The 27,321-nt window shown below is 38.6% G+C and overlaps 1 protein-coding gene across 6 annotated transcripts in view; it reads right to left on the bottom strand.

Annotated features, from left to right (window-relative positions):
- SH3D19 (SH3 domain containing 19) overlaps nt 1–27,321 on the bottom strand; it is a 112,696-nt gene that overhangs the window by 18,385 nt on the left and 66,990 nt on the right. For 4 of the 6 annotated variants that reach the window (XM_054204018.1, XM_054204017.1, XM_054204016.1 and 1 more), the window contains 8 exons: nt 26,827–26,867; nt 20,373–20,413; nt 19,416–19,458; nt 18,042–18,189; nt 17,607–17,808; nt 16,014–17,003; nt 4,359–4,466; nt 843–955 (listed from right to left, as the gene is read on the bottom strand). In XM_054204018.1, coding sequence (XP_054059993.1) covers nt 843–955; nt 4,359–4,466; nt 16,014–17,003; nt 17,607–17,808; nt 18,042–18,189; nt 19,416–19,458; nt 20,373–20,388 — 1,620 coding nt within the window. In that variant the 5' untranslated portion in view covers nt 20,389–20,413; nt 26,827–26,867. The remainder of the gene's footprint in view (nt 1–842; nt 956–4,358; nt 4,467–16,013; nt 17,004–17,606; nt 17,809–18,041; nt 18,190–19,415; nt 19,459–20,372; nt 20,414–26,826; nt 26,868–27,321) is intronic. The other 2 variants (XM_054204013.1, XM_054204015.1) reach the window with 2 other exon arrangements.

Raw genomic sequence — 27,321 nt, 5'->3', positions numbered from 1 at the left:
GGGACCTCTACATCCCATCCTCTACTGGGACATTTAAAAACCCCTTTATCCTATCAGCAGAGGTAGCCACAAAGACATTTGCTGCCAGCTGTCCATCCAGTCAGGGCTTTTGATTTGATCTTTTTGCCTGTGGTTTCTGCAAGATTCTCTGCCCTTCTTGCCATCACAGCACTCAGTATTTGGAAATTCTACTGTCATTTGCTAGTTTATTTTAATTCCCTTTTGTAAATCTTTGTCAAAGGGCAAATAGGATACACAGCTACAATATCTTCCCCTACTATGTGCTCAGTAGTGAGGAGTAGAACCTTACTTTCCAAAATAGATGGTTCTACTCAGACTCTGAGAAGGCCAGTGCAAAAAAAAAACTAGAAGGAAAGAGCCGAAGAAAGCAAGCTTCATTCATCTACAGAAAAGCTTCCTCTGCCTGGTAATTAGCACAGACATGAAGAGGTACTGTGTGTATGAAGGTAAACAAATACATTTCTAAGGGACTTCAACAATATTTCACTATGTAAATCTCCTTGGACTTTGAACCACTTTGCAGTGCTTTTGAAACTAAATTGTAGAATATCCCAGTTCCAGCTGCTAAATACAAAAAATTGAAGATAGATGTGATCAAAGTTTAGTAAAAATCAACAAAGTGCTTTTCAGAACTGACAGCAGTCTAAATTACCTAATTAAATTAGAGGACGCAATTAAAAGAAAAAAGCCTTATATTTTTGAGAAGTCCTTTTCATGCTTTGGTTCTTCAAATGATTTACTTTACAAATGTTTGAGAGTCACAAGAGATCTGTTAACAAAAGCAGACAAAGTTTTAATACAAGAAAAAAGTTCTAACTTACCACTTTTTTTACTAGGTCAGCACTGTTGGGTTTTCCCACTGTGGTATCAGAGGTGATCCCAATAGGCTTTTCGGCAGGAAGTGGTGGAGGGCTATGCGGGATTTCATTTAAAGCTGTGAAAAAACAAAAATTCCCAAATTAAAGTCTAATTAATAGCTTCTTTACAGGGACCAGCAATAGCTAAGGGAATCCACCTTAGTTTGGGGCAATTTTTTGTGAACAGAACTTCCTTCCTCAAAGCCAGAGCAGCCAATGGGCAGGACCACTTAAAGACTAATGAAGAGAAGAGACATGAAGGGAACAGGAACAACATGAAGGGAGCATTGCAACTCTGAGGTTGACTTCAGGAATACTTCCCATCCTGCATAACGGATCTTCACTTGACTCTCAGGACACCAGCAAGTTATTCTAGGGTTTCAGGGTTTCAGCTGCAATACTTGTTGATATAATATTAGATGAGTAGAAGAGTTTCTGCCCCTGGGAATGTTAGACTCATTACTGGATACCCTGAAACACCATCACCATCTCTCAGCCACATTTCTGAACTGGCTCACTTTTTTCAGCTGTCAGCTCCTGGAATATCCTTCAGGCTGGAAAACAGCTGAGAGTTATTTCAAGTAACCCTGAAAGATCAGGAGACTTGGATGGAAGAATCTCCAGAAAGGTAAAGGCAAGAAAAGAAACCATTGCCTGCTACAAAATTCAGGGTGACAGAAAGACAACAGAAATGGAAGCTCCCTGGTAGTCCTCAAGGAGTTAAGCAAATTTAGGACATGGAAGAGGAAACAGTACAGATCTTATTAGGGAAGAGCGATGATTTCCTCAGTCTCAATAAAGGACGCAAAACCCTGCTAATTATATGATATTTGCTTTCAACGTCTCTGCCCTTGAAACCTGGGAAGCACTTGGCCAGGTTTTGCCAGCATATTTACCAATCATTTTGTCTTTATACATTGGAACCCTGCCATCTGTTTTACAATGTATTTGTATACCAACAAAATTCATTTCATACAAAGAACTTCAGACACTCGAGCTCTTCTGACTTCCAGACAGTCTTGGAGTTATGTAAAAACATGTATAGACAGCCTGGACCTTTATAGACTGATGACAAAAAAGAGGAGAGATTCTATCTAAATGAAAACTTTCAGTTGCTCATTTCATGGAAAGTACTCTCAGCAAAGAAACAAGACATAGAAAGGAGAAGTGTTGTTTGTTTTTAACACCTCAGTTGCATTACTATGATCTCAAACACTGGTGTGATGATTAAAAATGGATCGGTTCAAGGATAAATCCCTTATTCTTTGGAGCAGGCCACAGGTACTGTGTCGGCAGTGACCAAGCATGGGGAAAAAAAGTTAGTGAAGTTCATCACTCTTCTAAGCTAGTATGATGGATGAAAAGTAAAAACAATACATGACACTAATTGCAAGAGAAATCTTCTCTTATCATACCTTACTGATTTATAAAAAGCACAAGAGATTTATTTATTCACACCACTTCAAATCTTGATATATACACAGATGGCCCAATTTCCTTGCCTTTACTCTTTATAAGACCAAAATTAAAGGAAATAAGGGAAGAAAAAAAAAAACAATCCAAGAACTAGAAGGCAGGTGTTATTTTCAGTGATTTCTAAGTGTAATAACTGAAGTGGAAGCTTAATGCTTCCTTTCTAATCACATCTCCACAAAAATGCTAATACTAAACGAGTGCTTTATTGGAGTTCAAATTCTTAAGCATTCAGCTCTGTCCTCTTTTTGGTAGTGCTGGGTGGGGTGTTTTTTGTTTTATTGAGGTTTTTCTTTTTGGTTTGTGCTGGTTCCTTACAGAATTAATCTCTCTCCCTACCCACAATGTTGAAAGACCCCTTCTTCTGAGATTAAGTGGCACTCTTACAAGGTAAATCCTACTCTATCCATGTTATACCTTGGCCCAGTTGTACTTTTCTCATTTTTTAACTTTTAACAGCTTACATTTCCACAGCAGCTCCTATCTGACAAAAGGCTGCTCTGCTTTCTTGGAACCTGCTTCTTTTCCTCCACATCCCATTAATCTTCCAGCCACAGCCTCCCGTAAAGCAGTCCTTCACACCCCTCTGACAACTGTAGCTAAGTACAGCATGACCCGCAGTCTCCTGTGGGAAGTTCAGTTACCACTAGAGAGCAGCAAGGGACCAGTTATCTCCAAGTTCAAAAGAGAATCCAGGTCGGGGAAAAAAAAAAAAGAAAAAGAAAAAAAAAATATTGTCAGGTCTTTCTTTTTTTTTTTTTTTTTGTTTAAATGGAAATTACAGTTTCCTTTGTGGAGAAGAATTATGTATTGGGTTCTTTATAGTAGTTCGTAAACGTATTCTTCCAACTGAAAAAACCCTTTTATTTACGATCAGGTATTAACAGAAAGACTTTTTCTCATATCTTCAGTCTTCTCTGCATTTTTAATCATTTCCACTGCATTTCTCACATATGCAGAGGAAAAGAAAACCTGATATTTTTGCACTGGAGAACGAAGAAGGGAACTTGGGAAATAATAAGAGAAAAGTCATCTGGACATCTAGTTGCTACAAGCTGGCTCTATACCTACTCAGGTAGAAAACATGATTTTGAAATATGAGTTTTAAGAACTATCTTATGACATTTCTCCCAAAGCTCTGAGGATAAAACATAAGGCTAAACACAAGCAAGTATGTACTCCAGCATACAAAGATCAACACAAAGACCTTACGGCTCTCTGATAAATTTCCACTCTGAGATACTGTCAGTGTCATTTGTAAAGCTGTAAAGGAGGTGGAAGGGATTAGGGATATGGTAACTGTCAGAAAACTACAGTCAAAACCTTGACACAAAATTGCACACATCAGGTTTTTGCATCCAAGTTCCTGCGTGCCTTTTTTATTCCCTCAACTGCTACCAAAATACTATTGCTTAAATGGCCACAGATTTCAAATTCAACAAGGGTCAAGGGAAATTTTTGATGTAAGCTGTGAAAACTATGCTTACATCCCAACTAAGCTGTGTTTGAAGCAAAGTTTAATACACTAATGTTGTTCCTTTGACATGCAGAGGCCCTGCTCCCAGAATGCTCGGAAGTAGCATTAAAATATCCTCAGCTGATATCAGAAGTCAATTTGACCAAAGGTACAGCTCAGTGATATGGTTTAGCTGACCAAAGAAGCTTGCTTCTGCTGCAAGGCTCTCCTCCAGGTCTTCTCTGCCAGCACTAAATTCCCCCGACACACACACACAGTTTCACTTCTGATACGCTCCATAAGGTTTGAGGGACATCAAACTTAGCACAAGGGAGGGAGCCAGACAAGGTAGCTGGGAGGCACGGAGAGGGGAACATGACCCCCAGTTATTTCTCCCTCCCACCACAGCCCTTAGGTTGGCTACTCTGTCTTGTCAAACTGTAGCACAGGATTCCTTTGGCAGCTAATACAGTCAGTAAACAGCAACTCAATTAGTAAATAATAAGTCCCGGTTAAAATTATTTCTCAGACAATTTGGGAGAAGGACTTACGTTTCCCGGGTTTAGCTGGGATTCGGATCACAGTGGGTTTCCGGGCTAAAGCTGGCTGAGCTGCCTGTTCCTTTGCAGGTTCACTTTTAGTGATGAATTGAAATGGATCTAAAAGGAAAAAAAAAAATCCCAACATACTTAATATTTATTTGCTGAACACAAATCTCACTGGGTATTGCTTTTATTATTGTGGACATTTATACATCACACCCAAGAAAGTCCTAAATATACATATACATATATCAGGGATGATGCAAATAGCATAACTCAGCTCTTTGTAGATAATATGTCTTTTTTGTACATGTGCACTCATAGTTGACTTAACATAAACATGTTCCAGATGCCTTCTGGGATTATATAAACCACTGAACAACATATATATCTTACCAAGCAACGACATTGCTTGGTAATAGCAACCTGAAATCAGGATGGCTTTAGGGAAATGTTTTCAAAGCAGTTGCTCTAATATGCAGACATAGTTGTGAACACATTTGCTAAAAAGTTTTAATCAATAAAATCTTGCCAAAGCTAAACAGTCAGCACTGCAGCAGATAAAACGCCTACAGAAACAAAACAAAACAAAGCATTTAAATATTAATGATAACAAAATGTCTTTGCTGTAGAACAACCAATTCCCTGAAATATTCTGCATCATTTCATTGATTATAAACATGGTGTCATGGGGGAGACCGATTCAGACCAAGGACTGGGGGTCGTGCCTGACTTCTGCCTTTGCCTGTACCACTCATTCCTCTACGAGCCTGTCCAATCATTCCATCGGTAAGACAGCAGCAATGTTTTCTATGCTTCATAAACTTAAGCACTGGTCTCTTATTAATAGGCATGGGAACATATGCGCATGTAGAAGGCAGCTGTAAAAACACTTGTACATAAATAAAATTCAAATCAATGGGTTCTTCCTCACGTACACCTTCATGTCAAAGAGCAATACTTCATTTACACCTCTTCTCTGTTGTTAACAACTGCCACCTTTTTCTCTGACGTTACCAAAACCTTGCAGTAAAATGGCAACACTTAACGGTATCGTAAATGTGTAAAGTAGGAAATGGAGAAGCACTCCGGACAATAAATTCTCCATGACACATATTCATAGCCCCAAAAACTGAGTTTGATCTCCTCTGGGGGCCTTTTTAGATGTGTAGCTCAATGAGATGTTATTTATGGAGTGTCAGAGTCTCAGAGAGGAAGCATTCTGGTCATCTCTTCAAATTCTCCAGGACTTTTTATAAAAACATGCCCTTTCCCAAAACTACAGCCACACTTTCTGACAAAGTTGGGAGCCCTGTATTTGATAAAATTCTATATTCAAGACTTACAAAAAACAATTTAAAAATTATGTAATATGAACTCACGATTTCTTATAGATAATTTTGGACAGTATAACACAATGCAGTTTATCAACGTGCTAGAAATCTGTGTCTGGGAATATACGTAAGATTTAAGAAAATCCAGAAATATGGTATTTATTTATGAACAACCTCATTTAAAACCTTTTAGCATTTTAATTAAAAAAGCCTTGGCATTTTTAGAGAGGGGAGGAAGACCAAGTACCTCAAGCTCTGTATTTATTTTTTTTCTTAATCAAAAATTTTCTCAGAGAGAGCAAGAAAACACTGTGTAATACTGAGCTGCTGAGTTGCAGTGTAACAGACTGCCCTCCTGCGTGCCACAGCTCTCCCAGCCTCTGCTGCCTCTTCTCCTTGCCGGGTGCTTCTCCCCACGGGGGCAGCCCCCTCTGCCCTTGTTCCCAGCTCCCGCTGACAGTGTGTGGCTGCAGCAACAGCAGGGACAACTTGACACAGAGCCCGTGCACGCTCACCCCTGCTCAGATGTCCACCTCCCACTAGCCCCTTGCTTAAGGCTCTCTTCATAGGCATATCCATCACACACAGGTATGCCATGGGGGTTTGTGCCATGGTCTCTCTCAAAGTCAAGACACCTGCCTACAGGCTCCCCAGAAATCTGCCTGGGTACCTTCACGTCACATTTTAATCATGAATCAAAGTACATCAATTCCTTCCATCAGGCTGCTTGTACAACAGCTTCGAGCATATACCTCAGGTAGAAAGGATCATGGCAGGTCAACAATTTATCTACAGCTAAAGGTACACGGGCTATAGTTAAAAATAAGCTCTGCTACCACATAGACAGAAGATGGCTCTATCACATTGTGCCCAAAGACACAATGGTTTAGAACATAAGGGTAAAACTAACATGATGTTTAAGTTATGGATTAGCACTAGTCAATAAAAGGTTTAGGTCTCTTCAGTGAAAGCAGTAACAGAGCAGGGATTTTTTTTTTTTTAGAGGACTTGAAAACACAGACCACAAGAGGGATGCAAGCATTCTGGCAGTACAGTCGTTACAAGAAACAAAAATCCCACTGTTAGAGCACGCCTGCAGTTACAATTTTCTTTTATTCCATTATTCCTACGTCTGCTAGCTATGCTGCTAACATTTGAATTGCATTTAAAAAAATATTTATCTAATCTTAACTCTTATGCTGGCGTTCAGAGTGACTTTAGTGCAGCTGAAAAAAGAAAACCGAAAGCAGGTATCTTTCTCCTCTCTTTCACTTATCTGGCAACTCTATGCCAGATTTGAGGAGTAACTCTGGTGAGGCAGCAGGGCAGCGGGGCCTCAAAGCTGCACTGGCCCATTGGGAAGCTGAAGGCAGAAGGCAAGCAGAGGAAAGGTGAGCAGGGCTAAGTCACAGGCTCCTTGATACAGCAGGACCACAGGGAACACGCCAGCACAGGGAGCACCTCTCAAGGTAAGGTTCTGCAGAGGTTAAGGAAGTTCTGCATGAACAGTGAGGAAACAATTTTCCAAAGCCTCCATCTTATAAAAATACAGACATTATGAGAACAAGTGGAAATGCTCTAAACGGCCAAAATAATCACAGATCTGTGAATTTATGGGAGATTTAAAATTGTACAAAAATTACTGTTTGTCACCTCTTGATCATTACTATGCACAGAAATGGTTTTCTAAACCATTCAACAATTGGCAGAGGTCTCTAAATCAATAAATCTGAGAAGTAATTTTTAAGCCTCAGAAAAGTAATTTCTAAGGCTGAGAAAACCATTCGATGAACCTTAGTTTTCCACTCATTATCTTATGTTCAATTATACTGTTGTCACCTCATAATTAGTTTAAAACTCATTACCTTGTTTGTGTTATTCCATTCCCCAGTGTTGGGTTTGCAGCAGAAATTGCCTGAGTAAATGACTGTGCTTGCTTTGTGCAATGGGATTGACAACATATCAAATTTTTATGTTGTTTAACAACAATTGGGCATCATTTGAGCATAATTCATGGAGATGTGAAAACAGAATTGTTAATATACTCATTTAAGGCTTCTCAGCTCATGGAAATTAATCTGCAAGGCACTTTTCATAACACATATGAACAGACTTCTATCGATTTATATTTTTTTTATTAAACTTTTACAATGATGCTTAAAGCCTGTGTCTTCCTTAGTCTCACTTTTCTACAGCTTCTGTTTCAAAGGTTTATGTGATAACATATATTACTCTGCTTGTTGACAGGAAAGACAAATTAAAGCTGTGCATTCAAATACACTGTATATCATCTATTTCTTTTACCGTTTTAGGAGAGACAGCTTTTTTCCTCCACTCCCACTTACCATCTTGTTTGAAATAAAAAAATTAGGAGGTTACAGAACAAACCCACATGAGCAGGACAGACAGTTATCTTTCTGAAATATTTATTGGAAGTTCTTAAGTAAGTGGTAGTAAGATGGTAACAGATATCTCAGGAGCAATAAGGGGAAATCTCAAAACAAATTAGATGTGGAAAGCTAAAAGCACAGAACAGTAGTATCTGCTGTGAAGATGCTCAGTCCTGCAAGAAGTACTCTCAGTACACACCAGAACGATGTAGTACAAAAGGTGTTGATGCTGACATGACAACACTTGCCACTACAAAATTATGCAACTGTGTCTACTTTCAATGTTTAATTAAAAAAACTAAGTCAGCTGTTAAAGGTAAGCCTCACACATTCTCTTCACAAAGAACAGCATTGTTATCAGGGTCTTCCAGGAACAGAGAATAGAGCCAAACCTCATCAACAAATGGTTTTATTAAAACCTAGCCCCATGAAACCACTCTGGTGCTTGTGGAAGAATACTTAACCCATACTTGAGGGAAGATTTTCAACAACAGGCCCCTTCTAGTAATATAGCTGGAGTTTCAATGGAAACCTGACAGATAACATACCAAAGAGGAATGGGGCCCATGCTCAAGAAACACTGTGAAACGCTACAACTAAAAGCCTGATGTTCACTCCGATGTTCTAAATCTCAACCTATTTACAACTATAAATAGACATATTAGATAGGTATCCTAAATTACACCACTGGTGATTTTCCCAATTTCAGTTTTCCCCAGTAATTTTCACAACCAAAATGAATAGTTCACTGTTCTTAGAAAAGGTATTTCTGACCTAGAGAGAATAATACGAACTGCACCACCTTTCTCAAAATATGCCATTTGCAGCTCCCTCTGCATGTAAAATTGCCACGATCATATCTTTTAATATACTGGGAAACTAATTAATTCATTAATTAACTGGATGCAGGCTCTTTCAGGATGTAATCTGTGCATACCCTGAAAGTAAACTCAGGTAAAACTCAGGCTTCTCAGCATTCTCCAACACTAGGAGAGTAGACCAGGTCACCCAAATAAAAGGAATACAGCACTCAGGAGTAGACTTGGTATGGCTTCAGACCTAAAATTAGAGCAGAGACGAGCAAATTTGCTATCATAATGTTCTAGGATTTCTTTTTCCCCAGTTTACACAGAAGTTTTTTATGACTAGCCCAGTAATTTTGGTAGAGGCTATGAATGGAGTGTGTGGTCTTGCTTCATTCAAAGATTTATAGTTCATCAGGCCAAGGAGATTTGCTTTACCTGATATGGCACATTTAGTTGAACAGGTACTTGAGCGGAGCGGTAAAAATCTCTTATATGTAAGAACTTTTACATATAAGTAGCTTTTCCAATGTGGTTGCCAAAGCATTAGTTTTATTTCTGCACCGGCTTATGCTGTTTTATCAAAAGCACACAACACTGGAGCAAGCACACGGTAATTTCAGAAAGTTTTACCTTGAGGGTTATCTTTCCTCGCAGAAACATTATGTCCAGATGCCAAAATAGAAATTTCAAACTTCTCACCCATTAACAAGACTTTTTAAAGAGTTGTGCAAAGACTTCAGGACAGGAAGAATTTATCCAACAACATTTATTGCTACTGAGAACAGAGAAAAATGTAGTGAACTACTTGCATAGGTTTCAGGCATTGCTCCCTGTTCACTGCTGACATCTGACGGATCGCCACAAAAAGCAAGGCGACTCAAGGCCAGTGATCACTATTTTTGAGGAATGAGTCCAATCCAAAGAATGAATGATGTGTACAGGATACATGTGGAGTTTGCAGACGGAGCCCAGACATCAGTACGACAAAAGTGCACAAAGTCAAAGAATTATGTAGAGTTTGATATTCCCTGAAAGTACAGGGGGAAAAAAATTCCTGAGAGATGCAACAGAAGATCCAACCTAAAGGTACTTGTTGAAAATGCAAGATTTCCTTAACTGATCAATTAAATACCTCATCCACAGTGTTAGAAAGTTAGAGAGCAGATAAAATAAAATCTACTATCAGAATGGCAAAATTTCTTGCGCTATTGTAACACTTAATGGCAATACAAGCATTTATGGGGTGGAAAACTACAGTGCTACATCGTACCCAGAGACAGATATAAATAGACCTTTTCTGAGCTTTCAGCACTTCTCTCTCAAACTGCAGGAATGCCGACACTTAGTATCTGTGTGTATGTAAATGCAAAACCGTTTGGTTCATTGCTAGCTTGTCCATACTAGTAAAGGCAACAGTAATTACACCACTTTTGGCACAAAAGGACTGCTTACACCAGCATGGGCTATTATGTGAGAGTTTGGAAGCTATTCCTACATCATTAATCTATTTTACCAGTTAAAGTAAGACTAAAATAGTTCAGATTGAAAGAGCCTTCAGGAGGTCTCTAATCCAACCTCCTGCCTGGAACAGGTCAGCCATGAGGCCATGTTGTTAGAAATTGATTGCATAACTTGGTCTCACTTCAAAATTGGACGCAGGATGGTATTTGGGCATACAGTGGGTGACCAAAAAAACAAAACCCCAAAATTACCCTGGAGATGAAGAAACTCAGCCTTGTCCATTCTTGCCAGGCGAATGAAGGCTTGTTCATAGGCAAGAGATTCAAGTGCGCCAAAACAGGCAAGCTGGAAATCTCCAAAGCAGAGGACTGGTGATGGAAAGTAGCAGGGGCATAGAAAAATCTTTTTAATGAAAATGTAAAGGACAAGGGAATTTATAGTGTTCTTTAAAATACCTATCTACCCTCCTGCAAGAATCTCACGTGCTTTCAGCAAAGGAAAAAAAATACTGTTTTATTTATAAACACTTCTTTTAAATAAGCACTTTGTTGTTCTTTGACAATCTTTCTGATCAAAGGATATCTGCATTATAAGCATTATTGTAAAATAAACAGATTTAATCATCACAAAAGACAGTTACTATTAAGAACATTATTACTTGTCTGTTACCACTTAACAGACATCTGTAACAGCATCTATAGACATGGAACTCAAAAGAAAATTCATTCAACATTTGACAGCCTAAAGGGCTCCTCATCTACTATGTAGCTGTGATTTTAAAACCTTGTTTGTTTCCTGAAACTAGATATAAGGCCCTCTCCTGTGACAACAGTGAAGTTACTTCCAAGCTCCTTGAAGACTCCAATTTATGTTTACTAAGCAAACATCTGTAGCACCTGGAGAGTTAATGGATCCTTGTTTCCACTTCTGCTGGAGATTGCCAACCTTGCAGCAAAGCCAACAGGACACTGCACAGCGCCATACCTCCACTGCTCCACCCCACAGTAGCATGTCTTCAGGTAAATCTCTTTTTGTTAGGGCTTTTAGCCAAATAGCAAATTTAAATGGATGTGACAGCTCACTCTGCTCTGGGGATGATACTTTCAGCAGCGAGTAAAAAAAAAGGAGACAGGTAACTTTAAAATAAACACAACAAGAGTCACTGGAAGTAACACAGCAGAACCCTAAGAAAAGCTGCATTCTTTTGAAGATGTATCTGGACCAATCTACCAGTTAGAGATATTTTAGTTCTTTTTTTTCTCTTCCTTCCTAAGGAAGCAATTAAAAACAAGCAGCTGCGCAATATCCCCACAGCAGACAAATTTGGAGTTACAAAAGCAGCAGTTTTTCTGAATTGACTACAATGTCACACAAATTCCACCATTCATGCAACAAGAAGGAACAATACATATAAATGGATAGCAGCTCTGGTTTGGTTGGTTTGTTTTTTGGTTTTTTTGCCAAACAGGCAGAAATGAACTTTTATATGGTGATGAAGCCGATAGATAGATAGATAGATAGATAGATAGATAGATAGATAGATAGATAGATAGATAGATAGATAAAACAATTAAGAAATGCAGTAATCATATTACTGTTAGAATTGAAATACATTGATATGATGAAGATATCAAAAGACAGAGCTGTCTCCTGCTGGTAAGGTAAGGATCTCTCTGAACTACTTTTCAAAGCATTTATTTACTTTGAGTTCTGGTGTATCAGGGATAGAACAATCAGTCAATTATACGCTGTTTTAGAGAGAGAGAGAGAGAGAGGGAGGAATAACTCACCACACACAAAAAGGGAATGAAAACATTCTAGCAAGATCAATTCCAGGGTTTAATTTAAATGTGTGCTTTAAATGAACTGTTACCTTCTTCTCTTTGTCCAAAACATTCTCAGAACATTTAGCAAGCAGGCACATTACATGCTTTAATGTAGCAATTAATACAAGTTATGGGTAAAATCTTCTGAAGCCATGGAGTTTACACCCAGTTCATCTTGCACTAGGATTTCATTTCCAAGACTTTGTAAAAGTAGAGTAGTGAGAAGAGGGCCCACCTGACAGATTATCGAAACTTCTAACCTTCAGGAACTGCACAAATCCCTGTTATCAGCTATAAGAGAAATGCAAAAATACCCCAGATGATCCAAAATATCACAACTGTCATCAAAGCATTAGCACCTCAAGATCTACAGTTCCAAACAGATGCCATCACATTCTAAATGACTGACTTGAACAGGAGTAATTTCATTAGGATACAAATGGCTTTGAACATTATCTCCAGCCTTTGAGTCCAAAATTACGGCACTTAAAACTGGGATCAGTTTTGGCTGCTGATAAAAGGAGCAGTTCTACAGATTTGTCATTCCTGAAGTCTCCTTCCTGGCACTTCCACTGGGCCAGCATCAGAGACATGAGTTGGACGCAAGGTTCTGCCACAGTTCACCTCTGAATCTCAGCACTGCTGAGCTTCCAAAGCTCTCACAGAGTTCACCTGCCAAAGCGCATGCTGAAAGCTCTGAAAGGGATCTTAGTACCCAGAGTCCCTGTTTGCACCAGAATGATTCCCCCTCTCCATATAGGTCAGACAAAGGTAAAATCATTAATGTTTGGATAAGGGCAAGTTCAGTCTACTAACATCTGTGCTGGGGGAGATGCTGTCTAACACTGATGAAACACATGGGATTGCCTGAGGTAAACTTGGAAGAAAATCATCCAGCTAGCTTTAGCAGTTAAACACTGACAGTTAAACTGTTGAAACTATAAACTGGTTTGTTGCCACCACTGTTGATCTTAGCGCATAAATAATATTCAAATATCTTTCACTACTGTGGAGATGGTAGCCTTCTGTTAGAGGAAGCTGATGTCTTACGTTAGTCAACTAAATTGCTGTGGAGACTGAATTTGTTTTGCCTGCCTCACCTTTTCACTCAACTGATCACTTCAGCTTCTGCGCCCTCCCCACCATCAGCTGAACACTTCACCTTCTTACTTTTATATCAGGTGTTAGCAGCAGCAGCGATCGATCCATCCAGTTCTATCTACATTAGTCTAAGTACCAGGCACGTTTGTGCTGTATCAGAAAAAAATTAAGTTTTGTGAATGCTGTAATCTGTGATGTAACATTGCTCTTTGACAAACAAGCTGTTGGTGCTTAGTTTCAAACATCCCTGCATAAAAGCCTTCTTCCTTTTCTAGGGTTGCCATAACAACAAGCAGAGCGCTGTCATTTTGCTAAGTAATGACAATGACAAATATGTAAGAAATGCAAAGGTTTGGGGAACTGGGAGCAAGATTAGACCTTCTCTTGCTGCCTTTACAAAACATTTTACTATAGATTCATCTTACAAATCCTAAGTTGTTCCTACGGGAACATGATAAATAGTTAGTGCTCCGTGTTGCCTCATTTTTCAGAAAGCCAGTGTTGTTCTTGTGGATGCTTTGTCAAGACGTAGCATGGCATTATTAATCAAGAGTATAGAATATGATCTTGAGATCATAAATGCCTGCAAAAATGTGGAATGAATCCCAATTTCACAGAGTAATAAAGCGATAATGCTGTCAGACCTTTTTCTCTTTAGTAGTTAAGAAGGGTTGCAGCAAAGATGCCATTTTATTCAATGAATAAAATCATGGACAGGTGACTCAGAAGTCAGGAAACTATTATCTGAACAATACTTCTGTTAACCATGAGAATGGAAAGTGTTTTCTTCTTAATTAAATCAAGAATAACACCTAGGACACCAACCAGAAAGATGAAGACTGACATTCTTACCACTTCATCATGAAAGCTGTTTTTTCAGGTGAGTTTTCTTTGGGATCGCTCAACCTCTGATTTAACAGAATTAATGTTATTTATTTTTTTCTGGTTGGGTGAAAGGCAGTCTTTTAGCATACATAGCCAAAACATAATTTTCCTTTTTATGCACTTTCAAACTGTAAGTATATTTACTGTGAGGGTGGTGAGGCACTGGAACAGGTTGCCCAGAGAAGCTGTGGCTGCCCCATCCCTGGAGGTGTCCAAGGCCGGGCTGGATGGGGCTTTGAGCAGCCTGGTCTAGCGGGAGGTGTCCCTGCCCACGGCAGGGGCGGCTGGAACTAGATGATCTTTAAGGTCCCTTCCTACTCAAACCATTCTATGATTCTACTCTCTTTTCTTGCTTAGTACTTAGAAAAGTTACATCTTCCCTTTGTCTGTTTCATCTATTAATCAAAATAAAATGACTGAAACAAGTTTTCCCCTAAATGCATGGAAAACAAGAGCCATCCCTCGCACTTCTAAATTTTTTTCTAAAACCATCACATGCACAGTGGTTGTTTCATGACTCCAGTCTCCACGACTCTGTTCCCAGCCAGACACTGTCAGTCATACACTTCCTTGACATAAGCACAAAATGCCTCTCCGGTCATCCTGTACTCCTCCCTCCTCTCAGGCTCAGTACAGCTTTTGCAGTGTTCTTGGAATCTGTCAGTCCAAGAAAATATGGACTTTTATCCATATTGAGTTAATTACCTCTCCTGCAGGATCTTCTGTTGCTTTATTTCACTGCTTTCATAAGCTCCCAAGATCTGTATGTTCATACATACTAATCTTAACAGTTTAGGGCTTTAAGGGACTTTCTACATCTGCCTTGGGGTTTTTATGCCAATACAGAGGAGAAACAATAACAAATTGGAACTTCATCTAATGATATAATCCACAAACTGAGAAGAAATCACATTTGTTAACAAGCACTAATATCGATTTACTGTGACAACTACACAGTACCTATGCTGCTTTTTTAAGAAAGCTAAGGTGTTTAATGATAAATGACGTTAAAAAAAAAATTAAAAATCATAGTTAGTCCCTTCTATGACACATCATCTGTTTAAAAGCAGAACTCTCCCTGGATTGCAATGGGGCTGGTAAGCTAAATCAGGACATACTTGAATACTAAGAGGGAAAAACCTATTGCTATAAAATTTAATGACAGACCAACACCCACCTGCGTCTAAAAATACCTAAACCTGCATTAAAAAAAAAAAGATTGACCTCGAGTGCCTAATGGAATCAAACAAGGTTTATGAAAGTGATGTAGCTGTCGTAATTAATCTGTCCACATGAAATAATTATTTTCACTTATGAGAAAAAATTGAAGTTGCATAACAAGCATATAGATGCATGACAAGGCAAGACACAAAGATAAGGAAAGAGAAAGTAAGCAGGCACTGGTGAGATGGACAGAGTAGCCCAGTATGTCTGATCACAAGTTTCCCTAATCGCAACAAACATTGCTGCTTCTGTAGATGACTAGATTTCCACTACAGAACTTCAGGCACCCAAATAAATTAGTCAGATTAGATGACGAAACATAAGATGTCCCACGTTCCCTAGAGAGAATGGTGATACATTCTGGAGATGACATTTAGCGTATAACATCAAGTCCTTTATCATTATTTCAGTAATCACGTAATAAATTCAGCAGGCAAGTTCTAAGACTTATATAGCCTTGAAACCTCCCAAGTCTCAAAATCCAAGTAATTTCTTGATGATGATCTTGACATAACAGAAAACCAAGAATTTCATATACACACAAACCCTGTCAAGACAAGCAGACGTAATTCACGCAGGATCATACACCTGCAAAGAGTAACCACAGTGACAGCTTAAAAAAAAAATTCCTTCTTACCTGCTGCTGCTTCAGAACTGATGCTATCTTTAACTACACAAGCTGGACTTAGGGGCAAAACATCATCATCAAAACTGATGAGATCTCCTTCCACATCTAGTTTATTTTGCAAAGCAGGTGCTGAGGAGTTGGCTGCAGGTGACAATTCCCCCAGAGACTTGAAAGCTTTTTCCTGGGCACATACAGGAGGCCGTGGGGGAGCAGCAATTGGTTTTAGTGAGGCCAAAGAAAGGGCAGGATTTTCTGCATAACGTGACTTTTTAGGAACAAGAGGCCTTGGAGCAGGAACAGGAAATTTCTTTTGTTCATCGTTGTTCTCTGATCCACTCCTTGCATCAAGAAAATCACTACTACTACTTTTAACAAGGCCAGGTTTTGGCTTCTTTGGCAGTTCAGGTTTGGTTACAACACTGCTCCCAACTACTTCAGGTTGAGGCTGCAATTCCTTGGAAGGTGTTGATTTGCTTTCTGTCCATGCATCCCATTCTCCTGAAATTCTGCTTACCCCTGGCTTTGGAGCAACTACTGGTTTCTTTGCAGTAACAGGTCTTGGGACGAATGAACGAGGGGCAATTTCTGGCTTTTTTGATAATCCTGAGGTATCATTAGTTCCTTGGGATTCAAAAACTTTGATCCTTGAAACAATACTATTTTGGCTCTTTTCTGTACTCATGCTGTCCATCATCAAGTGATTGTCTAGTAAGCTATCATCTAAGAGAGGCGACTGCTGAATTGGAGGTTGCTGCCTTTTTGTGGTAGACTGGTTCACTTCTTCTCCATTGTCTATCTTACTTTCAGTATTATTGACCACAGGTCTGAGATTGCTTCTTGATCTTGGCTTTGGCACAGGACATATCACAGCATTAGGATTTTCTTGGCACCTCTGACCTTCAGAAATTTCAAAGACTATTAAGGGATTCTCATTTTCTGAAGGAGACTTATTCAGGAGAGATGCAGAAGGCCTAGGAGGTTTAAGAGGACTCTGCCCTGCTAACAGAAAAGAAAAGGTTTCAGTTATCTGTTCCAGAACACTTTAGTTATGTTATTTTTTTGTCAGCCATCAGGATAGTGGTTTTTATTCATAACTTACTGCTGCTTGTGAAACTGCAGTTGTCTTTTTAGAAAGATGAATGAAAAAATATATGAACTCTAGGAAGAAGCTGAAGATTGCCAGAATATGTGGTATCTACACATTGTGAGTTCAAAACTACTTGTTAGCTTGCAGCACAAGGGGCATGCAAGCAACATCTAGACCAAAGAATAGGACACTAACTGCCCCAGCTTGGTTTGCACGCTTTTCATTCTGAACATGGAACACTGCTGCTATTCTGATTGGACATCTGAGCTCCTCTGGCCCCAAAGCAATTGCCATTATGGAGGAATCAAGCAAAACTTTCAAGACTTAATTATAGTCTGACCATGAATGCAGTGATAGTTCTTCAGAACAGAGGAATTTTACAGAAATTTACAGAAGTAATCACTCACATAAATTTAACTGTTATTCATATTAGACACAGCACAGACCAATAACAAAGACCATCTTCAGGAGACAGAGTAAAGTTTTCATCAATGAGAAATCCAAAGTGTCCTCACCTGGATAGCCTGCAGATTCCCAGTGTGTAGGCACACTAGTTTTTACATTACTTCCTGGCAAACGGCCAATTAGTTCCTCTGGAAAGTCAGTTTGTGTTGCAGAAGTAGTGGTATGTCTAGGAGCAGCAGCATTATTGTTATTTGTTGTATTCACTTGCACTTGATTGATTTCTTTTATCACCTGCTCATACGATGGTGGAAGCTAGAAAACAGAGAGGAAAATATTAATGTACATCCCGATATGATCCTTTCAAAAAAAAAGAAACATACAAATTTAAAAATACTAAATTAACATATGCAGAGGAAAAGAACACTGCCATAGTCTTTTATTCAATGTGATGAAAGTCTAAGCAAGCAAAAAACTCTGTTCCTCTCTAACTTAATGTGCTTTTTACCTTTGTAAATCAAACACACCTCATGTAAATTCACGCTCACCTCAGCTGGAATATGCTCATTTCTCCTCCACTGAGCATGAGATGAAGCAGAAGGGAATCCTAATCCCTGAGGAGTGACAGGGCTTGCACCTGGAAACCAAGAGGATGGCCGGAGGGGTTCAGCAGCAACTATTGTAATTTCAGGACGCCTGGAAATGAAGGCAAAGGGGAATAATTATCTAAAACTTTTTAAAACAGTTCTTTTAAACTATAAAAGACCAAGGTTTTCTCTGCATGGGAAATCAAAATAGTTCAGGTCTTTTTGATTTAACCAACAATGTTTTTCCATGATTTCAAAGTAACTTACTTGACCCTTTAACAAGCACTTAGGCTTTCATTCAAAGCACCTAATTAAACGCCTAAGCCAAAAAGTAGGTTTATTGGCTCCAGTGAAATAATTTACATGCTTAAAGGACTTAAACACAAGTGTAACTCTATTAAATGGAAGAAGTTTTAGTCTTTCGGGATAATGAGAACTAATCATGTGTTTGCCCTTAGCCTGACACAATCTGAAAACAGTAGGATAGTTAAAACTGCTTCTGGCTGGCTAAATAAAAGCTTGCCTATCCTCAGACCTCTAGGGAAACCTCCCACTGTGCTAAAGTGGGGCAGAGCAAGCCTCACGAGGCCTTTGGGACAGGGCCTATTTGCTTACAGCATCTAGTACAATAGGGACTTCCGTGACAGTTAAGGACCCATAGGTCTACCCCTGTTTTATCACTGTAACAACTGCTTTAGAGCATAAACTGCAGCAATGGCACACGTCCCCAGACCATGGCCCCCAGCATACCCCTGACCAATCTAGAGTCTCACACAAAATGCACCTTGAGAAGTGAGTAGATGAAGCATCTGCTACAGAAGCCTCTGTCTGCTGACAAAAAACCTGCAGAAGCGTAACTTCAAAAACTATTGGAAAAATAATCTAAAAAAGAGGGCTACAGTTCCTTCACACCTGAAATAATGGCAGACTCAGTTCATCAGCTATCCAGGTTGGTGACCTCCTTTCTCAATACCCTTTGAGAAACTGGAAGGAGGCCTGAAAAGTGTGCTTATTTTCATTGTGAAGCGATCCTGTAAATAGATGTCAGGAAAGTAAAACAGTTCTGCAGAGGTTTGATGGTTGGCTGCATTCTTTTTTTAAGGATACATACAAAAGTTGATGAGAAAACTCCTCAAACTCTTAACCTACCCTGTGCTTAAGAATCACAGTACTTGTATTTTATTCCAAGTTTAATTTATTTTTAAACACACTAAGCATACAGAGAAGGAAAAAACCCCAAAACCTAGAGGAGAAAGCCATAAAAAGTAATACTGTGACACAAGCTAACAAGTTTTACAGTAACACCTAATTGCAATATAAATAACGGCACCATACCTTCTATCCCTCTGCTGTTCACTATGGCTAGAGGTCCGAGAAGCTATTTAAAGAAAAGAAACAAAAGTTTTGAAGAGGTTAAAATATACTGTCACTGCAATAAAATGAGGACAATAGCAGAGCCCTTACCAATCCACTATCAATGAAATGGAGAACATACAGCATCTGATCATAAATTCCAGATTTTAAGAGCAGCCAAGTTAAAAAAAAATTATTTGTATTAAATATGAGAAGTTTTTAAAAGTTTTAGAGTGCAGTTTCGTAATCAGTTTAAGTCACCCTATGTCCAAGTTACCACCAAGAGAGATGGTCCTTCTTCCTTGACAGACATTCCTGCATTCTGCATTGTGGTCACCCTAGAGTTGAAACTTCATTTTCTTTTTCTTTAGTTAAAGCAATGCATGAATAAAATAAAAAGAAGAGTTAAACATATCTGGCTTTGCTTTTGATGGCTCATTTCTGAGATGTGTTCTTTAATCTTCTTTTTAATGTCTCTTTGTGTTTGTTTTAGAGAAGGGAAAAGTACTAAGGCACAAAATCTAAGAAGCTATTTTACCCTCCTTTATGTAAAAAGAAAGAATTATATGTTACAATGTTACCAGCTAGAAATTTTCTAAGGTTTAATCACTCATAGATTAAACACCAGCAACATTTTTTTTTTCAAATCATGTGTTTTAAGTCACATAAAATAAGTAAATCCTGACATCTTCATTTTTCTATTTTTGTCATATTTATATTCAAATAATTTTTTCAATGGACACATTATATTTTCACTATGACTTCTTTAGAGAGAAAAGAAAAATCATCTGAGGGACAATTTTTGGAATTTTTTGCATTGCAAGTGCGATTTAGGAAGTGGTAGAGTTTCATTGTGCAAAAGCTGACAATTATGCTCTTCCTGTGTCATCACAAAGCACACTTGATTCAAGAGCCCAAATAGTGTTGTGTCAGACGTACCTCTTTGACAGGGCATTTTTGATGTGCACTATTCATGAGTGCTAGAGGAAAAAAAGAAGGGGTTACAGAAGAGGAAGAAGAGATGAAGGAGAACAAACCAAGGCTTCAGAGTGCCAGAAACCATGATCAAATGGGTTAGTCACGCAAGGATAGCGCACGTGCCAGTGTTGTAAGAAAACAACCGTAATGTCTTTTCACAATATAGCGCCTTAAAAAACTAAAATAAAAGCAGATTTTATGTCTAGTCTCATGCTGATTTTAACAATGGCTGTTTAGAAGTTTCCTCTGCAGTAAATTAACCATGAAGAATATAACTGAATATGGAAACATCCACTGAATTGCTCAACAATGAGCTACTGTAGGAGCGAGGAGAGGGAAGTCAAATCTCTTTGAATGCTTTATGTAGTTTAAAAGCATGGTTTATTTGGGTCTGCACTTTTTCCCCTTCTAAAAATAATGGGTTATGCTGAGGAATTGATACAAAGAAGCTGGGATCCCATAATTTATACTCCCACCTACCAAAGAGGTATGGGCAGGCAGGTTGATCCCAGTAAGAGGCACACCTCTAAGTTTCAGGCATGATTGCACATCTCCTAACCCAGTTCTGTAAAAATTGTTTCACAAAAATAAGTAAATAAAAAAATCCCCTACACCTGATCTAGTTGAAGATGTCTCTGCTTACTTCAGGGGGGTTGGACTAGATGACCTTTAAAGGTCCCTTCCAACCCAACACATTCTATGATTCTATGACTTTCTTCTTCAGAGATCTTAACGCTGCGTTGATTTAATACATACATTAAAGATAAAAAGACAAACTGACCTAAAGCAACCAATTCCAAGATTAGTTTTGCATAGAAGAAAGTTTTCATTTGGTAAATGTGTCCAACAAAACTGCTTGGGGTATAGCCAAATTACAATGATAAGGGTATTAGAAATAAAAGCTAATTAATGAGGGATGTAGAACTGAATTATAAATCTGCCAATTTCTTTCAATCTTTCTTCATTTCTAGATAAATTCTACATGCTGCTTTCTCCTGTGAGGCTCTAAATGTACTTGTATTTATGAAAGTTCTTAAAACAAATAAGAAAAACCTAAACAAAGTCTGAAAGAACTTTTTTCTTTCTCAACATAAGCAAGTTAGGTGAGGCATCTATATAATCCAGTGAATTCCAAATTTCAAGTAAACAAGTAAACTCACTTGAAAATAATGCATTTAAAATATTTATGTAAAAATAACTAGTAGACACAAATATCTCTCTTCAAAAGGGTTAATGTCTAAGCTATCATATATGTTTTCAGAATGTGCTCAGTCTGTTTGAAAAAAAAAAAAATAATCTCCCAGGCATTTACAGAATCAAGTTACTTCCACGTACATAAACATTTAATATAAACATTTATTTTTTAAGAACCTTGACAAAGTTCTTCCCTCCCTCAATCAACTGTTCCCCTCTTTTTGTTGTCACATTTTTGTTAAAACCACACTTTTACAACATCTTTAGTTTTGGAAGCTCTTAAAACCACAGTAGGAACAGAGGTGAAAGCTACCACATCTTCTGTTCTCACATATTGCTTGGAGTTCCACAAATGCTAGGAAAAAGAAAATATAAACTTTCTAAATAATCCTTGCCTCCAGACCTGCACAGCTTTTATTCCTTTACCATTTCAAAGAAATGAATTTAAATTAAAAACTCTATGAGAGAAGACATGAAATTTTAAAACACAGCACACACCTGATTTAAAAACAAAAGAAAAAAACCCGCAGCCATTTTTCTGGCCTTGTGGTCTTTTGATCCTGTAAGCCTATTCTTCATTCCCTTTGTGGATTGCCTTGAAAAAGCATGCTATTAATTTTTCCCCACAGATTTCAAATTATGGCAGCGTTAAGGTTTTAAAAAACCTTTCTTCCATCAGGGGAGTCAATAGAAATGTATTTCAGTGCTGGTTTACATACTGACAGCTGAAGACAAGACAGTCGTCCTCTCAACTTCCACACTAAGAAATGCTCAAGGTGAGAATTGTTGACATTTCCAGGACCATATGGTTATTTAAGTGGTATTTAAGTAAAAGGTAAGCAAAGCGGTTAAAGAAGGGGTGGGAGCAGAAAAACCCAGTGCATAAAATCCACACCTTTTCCTCCTATAACTTTATCGGTCTCAGGGGACAGTCAAAATGTCAAATCAACTCATAACATTGTTACTATTTATTTCCATTAGCGTCAGTGAGGCATCTAAAGGTGTTTAACCTAGTATAGTAGAATTTAAGCAAGTAAAGGATTAATGGTAATACTGTAAATGGAGGACAGATCAGTGACTTATAGATTCATTTTTTGTACATATTTCTTACAAGCACTATTTAGGGGGCCTTATCCAATTATTTTTGAATGTGCAGTGGTAAAGGGTACTCAATTTGTGCTGTATACTTACATTTAGAATGTTTTTCCTCTGCCGTTTCTTCTCTGGGTCCTACTTTCCAAGAGCACTTAATATGCCATTTGTATTTGACACATACAGATTATGGGGCAGGGGCCACTCAAAGTTACGAGTTCAAGATGCCTATGTAAGTACAACCACCATTATAGCACAAACCCATAAATTGCAATGCTACAGACAAGCTGGTGGCAACAGAATTCTGACGTGCACTTTTGAGCCTGGAAGAGAGTTGGGCTAGAATTTACAGTCTTTCAGGCAATCTTTTAAGGCAATATAGAGGCAACTATGAAGTTCATTCAGGGATCTGCTCAGATACCATCCTGCTGTGAGCACTGAGCACTTACACAATATAGACACTGCGTAATAATATTTGTGTTTCCATTAGCAAATATGTATGAAATATGGAACAGTTTTGTCATTGCAGAGTGTTTTAAAAGCAAGTTTCATTTTGCATTAAAGATTGGTACCATAGCCTCAAATAGCCCAAGCCTTGTAGGAAATCAAACTCCAAATTTTTCTGATGATTTTTATCTATTGTCCCTTCCAGCAGCTGTGAGTTAACACAATCCTGCCAATTAACTATCTCAGTTAATTCATGTTAACTATTATTAATAGGTTTTAAAGTACTAATATTACTTTTTACAACAAGGACACGTGCTAATATTTAAAAATGCAGCTTCTTTCAGTGCTTTTCCAACATGGGGCTGGATGTTTCTTCCATCACTCCTACGAAATATGTAGACTATTAGACTGAGGAGTTATTCTTCTTACTGTATAGCTGCCTAGGAATAATTCATTACATTATCTCAAGGACAGCCTCAAGAGTGGGGAAACACTCCCTCCCTTACCTATAAAATAATATACCAGAAGAGATGACAGAATGGTCCCATGCAAGAGGCCACGCTTGCCATCTTTGCAATACCAAAGGTGTCACATGGCTGCAGAAGCTTTTCCTCAGGGAACACTGAAATGATCAGGTAATCCTCAAGCCAAAACCAGAAAAAAAAAAAAAAAAAAATCTAATTTCACCCAAGATTTGATTAGACTATTTCAAGGTTCAAACTGATCGGAAATCTTCATGCATCTCTGAAGTAAGAGAGTTGAAGCTTTCCTCCTGAACTATTTCTTGGCAGAAGGGGGAAGTCTTGCTCCTTTTCTTCTCATTCTGTTTCCAGGCACCTCAGGGAAATATTAGGTTGTTTGACATTATAGCTAGGCTGATTTAATGCTTGAATGTAGCTAAAAGACATGGTGATGACCGATTCCTCTTCCAAACACGGACTTTCGTCCCCTCTTGAACGAACATTAGCACTCATATGACTCCACAGTAAGTGAGTTCAGAATGTTAAGTAAAGAAATAAGCACATTCTGTACAGGTTTTGTCCATTTTATCTCCCTGAACCTGCTCACCTTGGGCTCAGACCACCAGCAGCATAGGGGGAAGGAACACACAACCCCCAATAGCAGTCTCTATTTCCTGCCTTTGCTTCCCAGCTTCAGTTCTTTGTACAACTTCAGGGAGAGAACTGATCAAAAATAACCTAGGAGGGTGACAGGATTCCTCTTCCTACCCACAGCGAGGTCAAATACCCTCTTCACAGCTGACCAAACTGCCTGGTGCCAGAGAGGCTGGCATTGCTGCTGAAAAATAACTGTGTAACTAAACCCTTAGAGCAGGCCTGCAGTTTCACTCAAATTTGACAATAATGATTTATGAAGGCACTTCACTCCTTCCCACACCTTTTCTCGGGCTGTATGTTCCTGCCTCTGCACCGTTCCCTGCATTATGCCAGCCCAAATGTTTATGCAGATGGGGAGAGAATGAGGTCACAGAATTGATCTGGTTGTGAAAAAGTGGGAGCCAAAAGAACCTAGGAAGCCCCCAAGCAAAACAAAACAAAAATGAAAAACAAACAAAGCCCACGGCAAAAATTGCAAAACCGCCAAATGGGAAGCCACAGTCTCACTCAGAGCGCATACAAGCTGTTACATATCCCTTCATTCAGCCATATATTTGCTTAGGACAGAATGAGAATGGAACTTTTCCATTTTCCAAGCCACGGGAAAAGCCGGGAAAGCCCAGAACCTGGAATGCAGGTTCTTCCAATGTTTTAGGGCAGCAGACTTCTGTATCCCTGCTCCTTAACGCCACCCTACTCTGGAAGAGTGGAGAAGTGAGCGAAAACACTATGCCCCTTTGCCTCACTACTGCAGCACTTGGCTTGACTTCTTTTACTTTCTTTGGCATTATTGTGCATGTTGCTGTCTCTGGCGCCAATGGAAATAGTTTCACTGATTTCAGTGGGAGTTGGATTTAGTGGTGTGTCCTGGCCTGAGACCATCATTAAAAATCCAGGGGTAACTTTTGAAGAGTTGAGATTAAAAAATTACTCCCAGGCATATCCCACGTTCATACACTTGCTTTCTTCGGGCACGTTGGGGTCACTTTTCTGAATTCTATGGAGCTGTCAAACAATTGAAACAAAATGACATCGTCTTTCTATCCAGAGTTGTAGTCAGGGTGGCTGAAAGGAAAATAAACCCTCTTTTTTGGTCACAAGACAGAGAGATCACTGATACAAAGTCATATAAAGCATTGTCCTCAGGTTGGAAAGCCGAAACCCTGCACATACCTATTATGTTTCTTGAAAGTTAGAGATAAACAGCCCACAGAAACTGTGATTAAGAATTAAAGACAGATTTCTAACTCTGTTAGGTAAATACACTTTCCAGAGAATACCATACTTTTTCCAGATTAATGGCAATGGGAGTTAGGAATTATTCAGGGTCCATTTTCACTTTAGGTCCACCCACTGGTATGGTTACTGGCATACAATGAACTATTGTTTCATATACAATGCCTTGATATGTGCATAGAGATTTTTTTAATAGGTTATCATCTGAATAATTTACATGGTACTTATACTTCATCATAGTTGTTTACATATTAATATTATTAAGAATGATGTTATAACATATGAGCCAGGACTTCTTGACTCCTGGTTATTTTTTACTTGATTGTGCCTCAAAACAAAGTATCGTTTGCTAATATATTTTCAAAAACATACATATAAATTGCTTGATGATCTTTTAGACAGTTTCTCAGTTAGATGAGGTACTGGGGCTTAGGCAGTCTGAGTCAACTTCTGACTCCACCACAAAAGGCCCTCTGTGGCCTGGTGCTCTCTGTTTTCCAGTTTCCTATCTATGGTAGCAGCAGCACAGATAAAGTGTTGTATTTTAACTATAGCATCATGCAGACTTGCTCTGAATAAAGCTTTCATGATCCCCTTTGACCACCTCCAACCTAATCCATACTAATGAGCCCCTGACTAATAGGCCCATGAGAAACAAATCAGTAGTACATACACCAATTTATTTTTCCCCATAGCAGAATCGTAAGGGCTGTTTCATTAATATGAAATAGAAATCATGAACATAAAGGAAATAAAAATGAAAAGTGGAAGAAAGAAACAGCAAAAAATACTTTGGAAGCTGCAGCTAAAAAAATTCTCTGCCTGGAAATATCATGAGCAGGGAAAGGGAAAGAAGAGCTAAACAATTAAATCAGGGAAGAAGAGTTTGGACTTTCATTCAAGATTTATAAACAATTTTTTGTTTTCCACAATGAGCCTGGTGCACGAGTCTAATCCTGTCCCCAGTATAGCCAATGAGCAGTTGCTGCAGATTTCTACTAAAATAGAACCATCTTCTGTTTTGTCAAGTGAACTAAAAATTGGGCATATGTAACCCAAGTTCTTCAAAGATGGATCACATCTGTGCACAAATGCATTAGTGCATCAATAAGAAAATGTTAGTAACTGGCAAGAAGGGACAGCTTGTCAGCAAAGCAAAAAGATGGTCTAACGTGAAGCAACAAACAAAGAGTGAGAAAGAAATTACAGCCCCCCAAAAGCCTGATAACTACTTTGTTGTCACATAGAAACATAACCAGTTAATAAAACCAAAGATTTAGCAACCTTACAATATTATGATTCTCAAAAAATAGGAAAAGTAGACTTACACCTCTTGATTGCTGCTCTTATGGATGACAAGGGTCCTTGGCTTAATGAAGAAAAAAAAAAAGCACAATGTGGTTAATGTCTCAAAAAGAAAACAACAAAATAACATCATGCAGAAATTCCCCATATATTGTAAAGGGTTTGCCAAGTGCATTTTTCCCCTAGGTTGTTATCTTACAGAAACTTGTCCAAAAGTCCTGGAGCATACAACCATACCCCACCCCTTCTAACGAAAACCAGGTTAAAGCTTAGCTGCAAGATTCTGCAAAGATAGAAAGCCAATTTTTAAAACCATTTTTTCTCTCAATTCTGTGTTGAAGTTCACATTCTGTCTCATTTGACGGGAAAACTTGGAGAAGAGCCCATGTGGGTGTGCATATTCTCGGATTATAAGATTTTAATGACCTAACATTCTTGTAAATAAATAAAAACTCACACAGATGAGTAAAAACCTGCAACACCTTTGCTAAATATTTTCAACCATTATTTAACAACTT

Source organism: Rissa tridactyla, chromosome 5 (genome assembly GCF_028500815.1).
Source record: "Rissa tridactyla isolate bRisTri1 chromosome 5, bRisTri1.patW.cur.20221130, whole genome shotgun sequence".
In the NCBI taxonomy this organism is placed as follows: Eukaryota; Metazoa; Chordata; class Aves; order Charadriiformes; family Laridae; genus Rissa; species Rissa tridactyla.
Note: the sequence above shows the minus strand (reverse complement) of the source record. Positions and strands in the feature narration are given on the sequence as shown.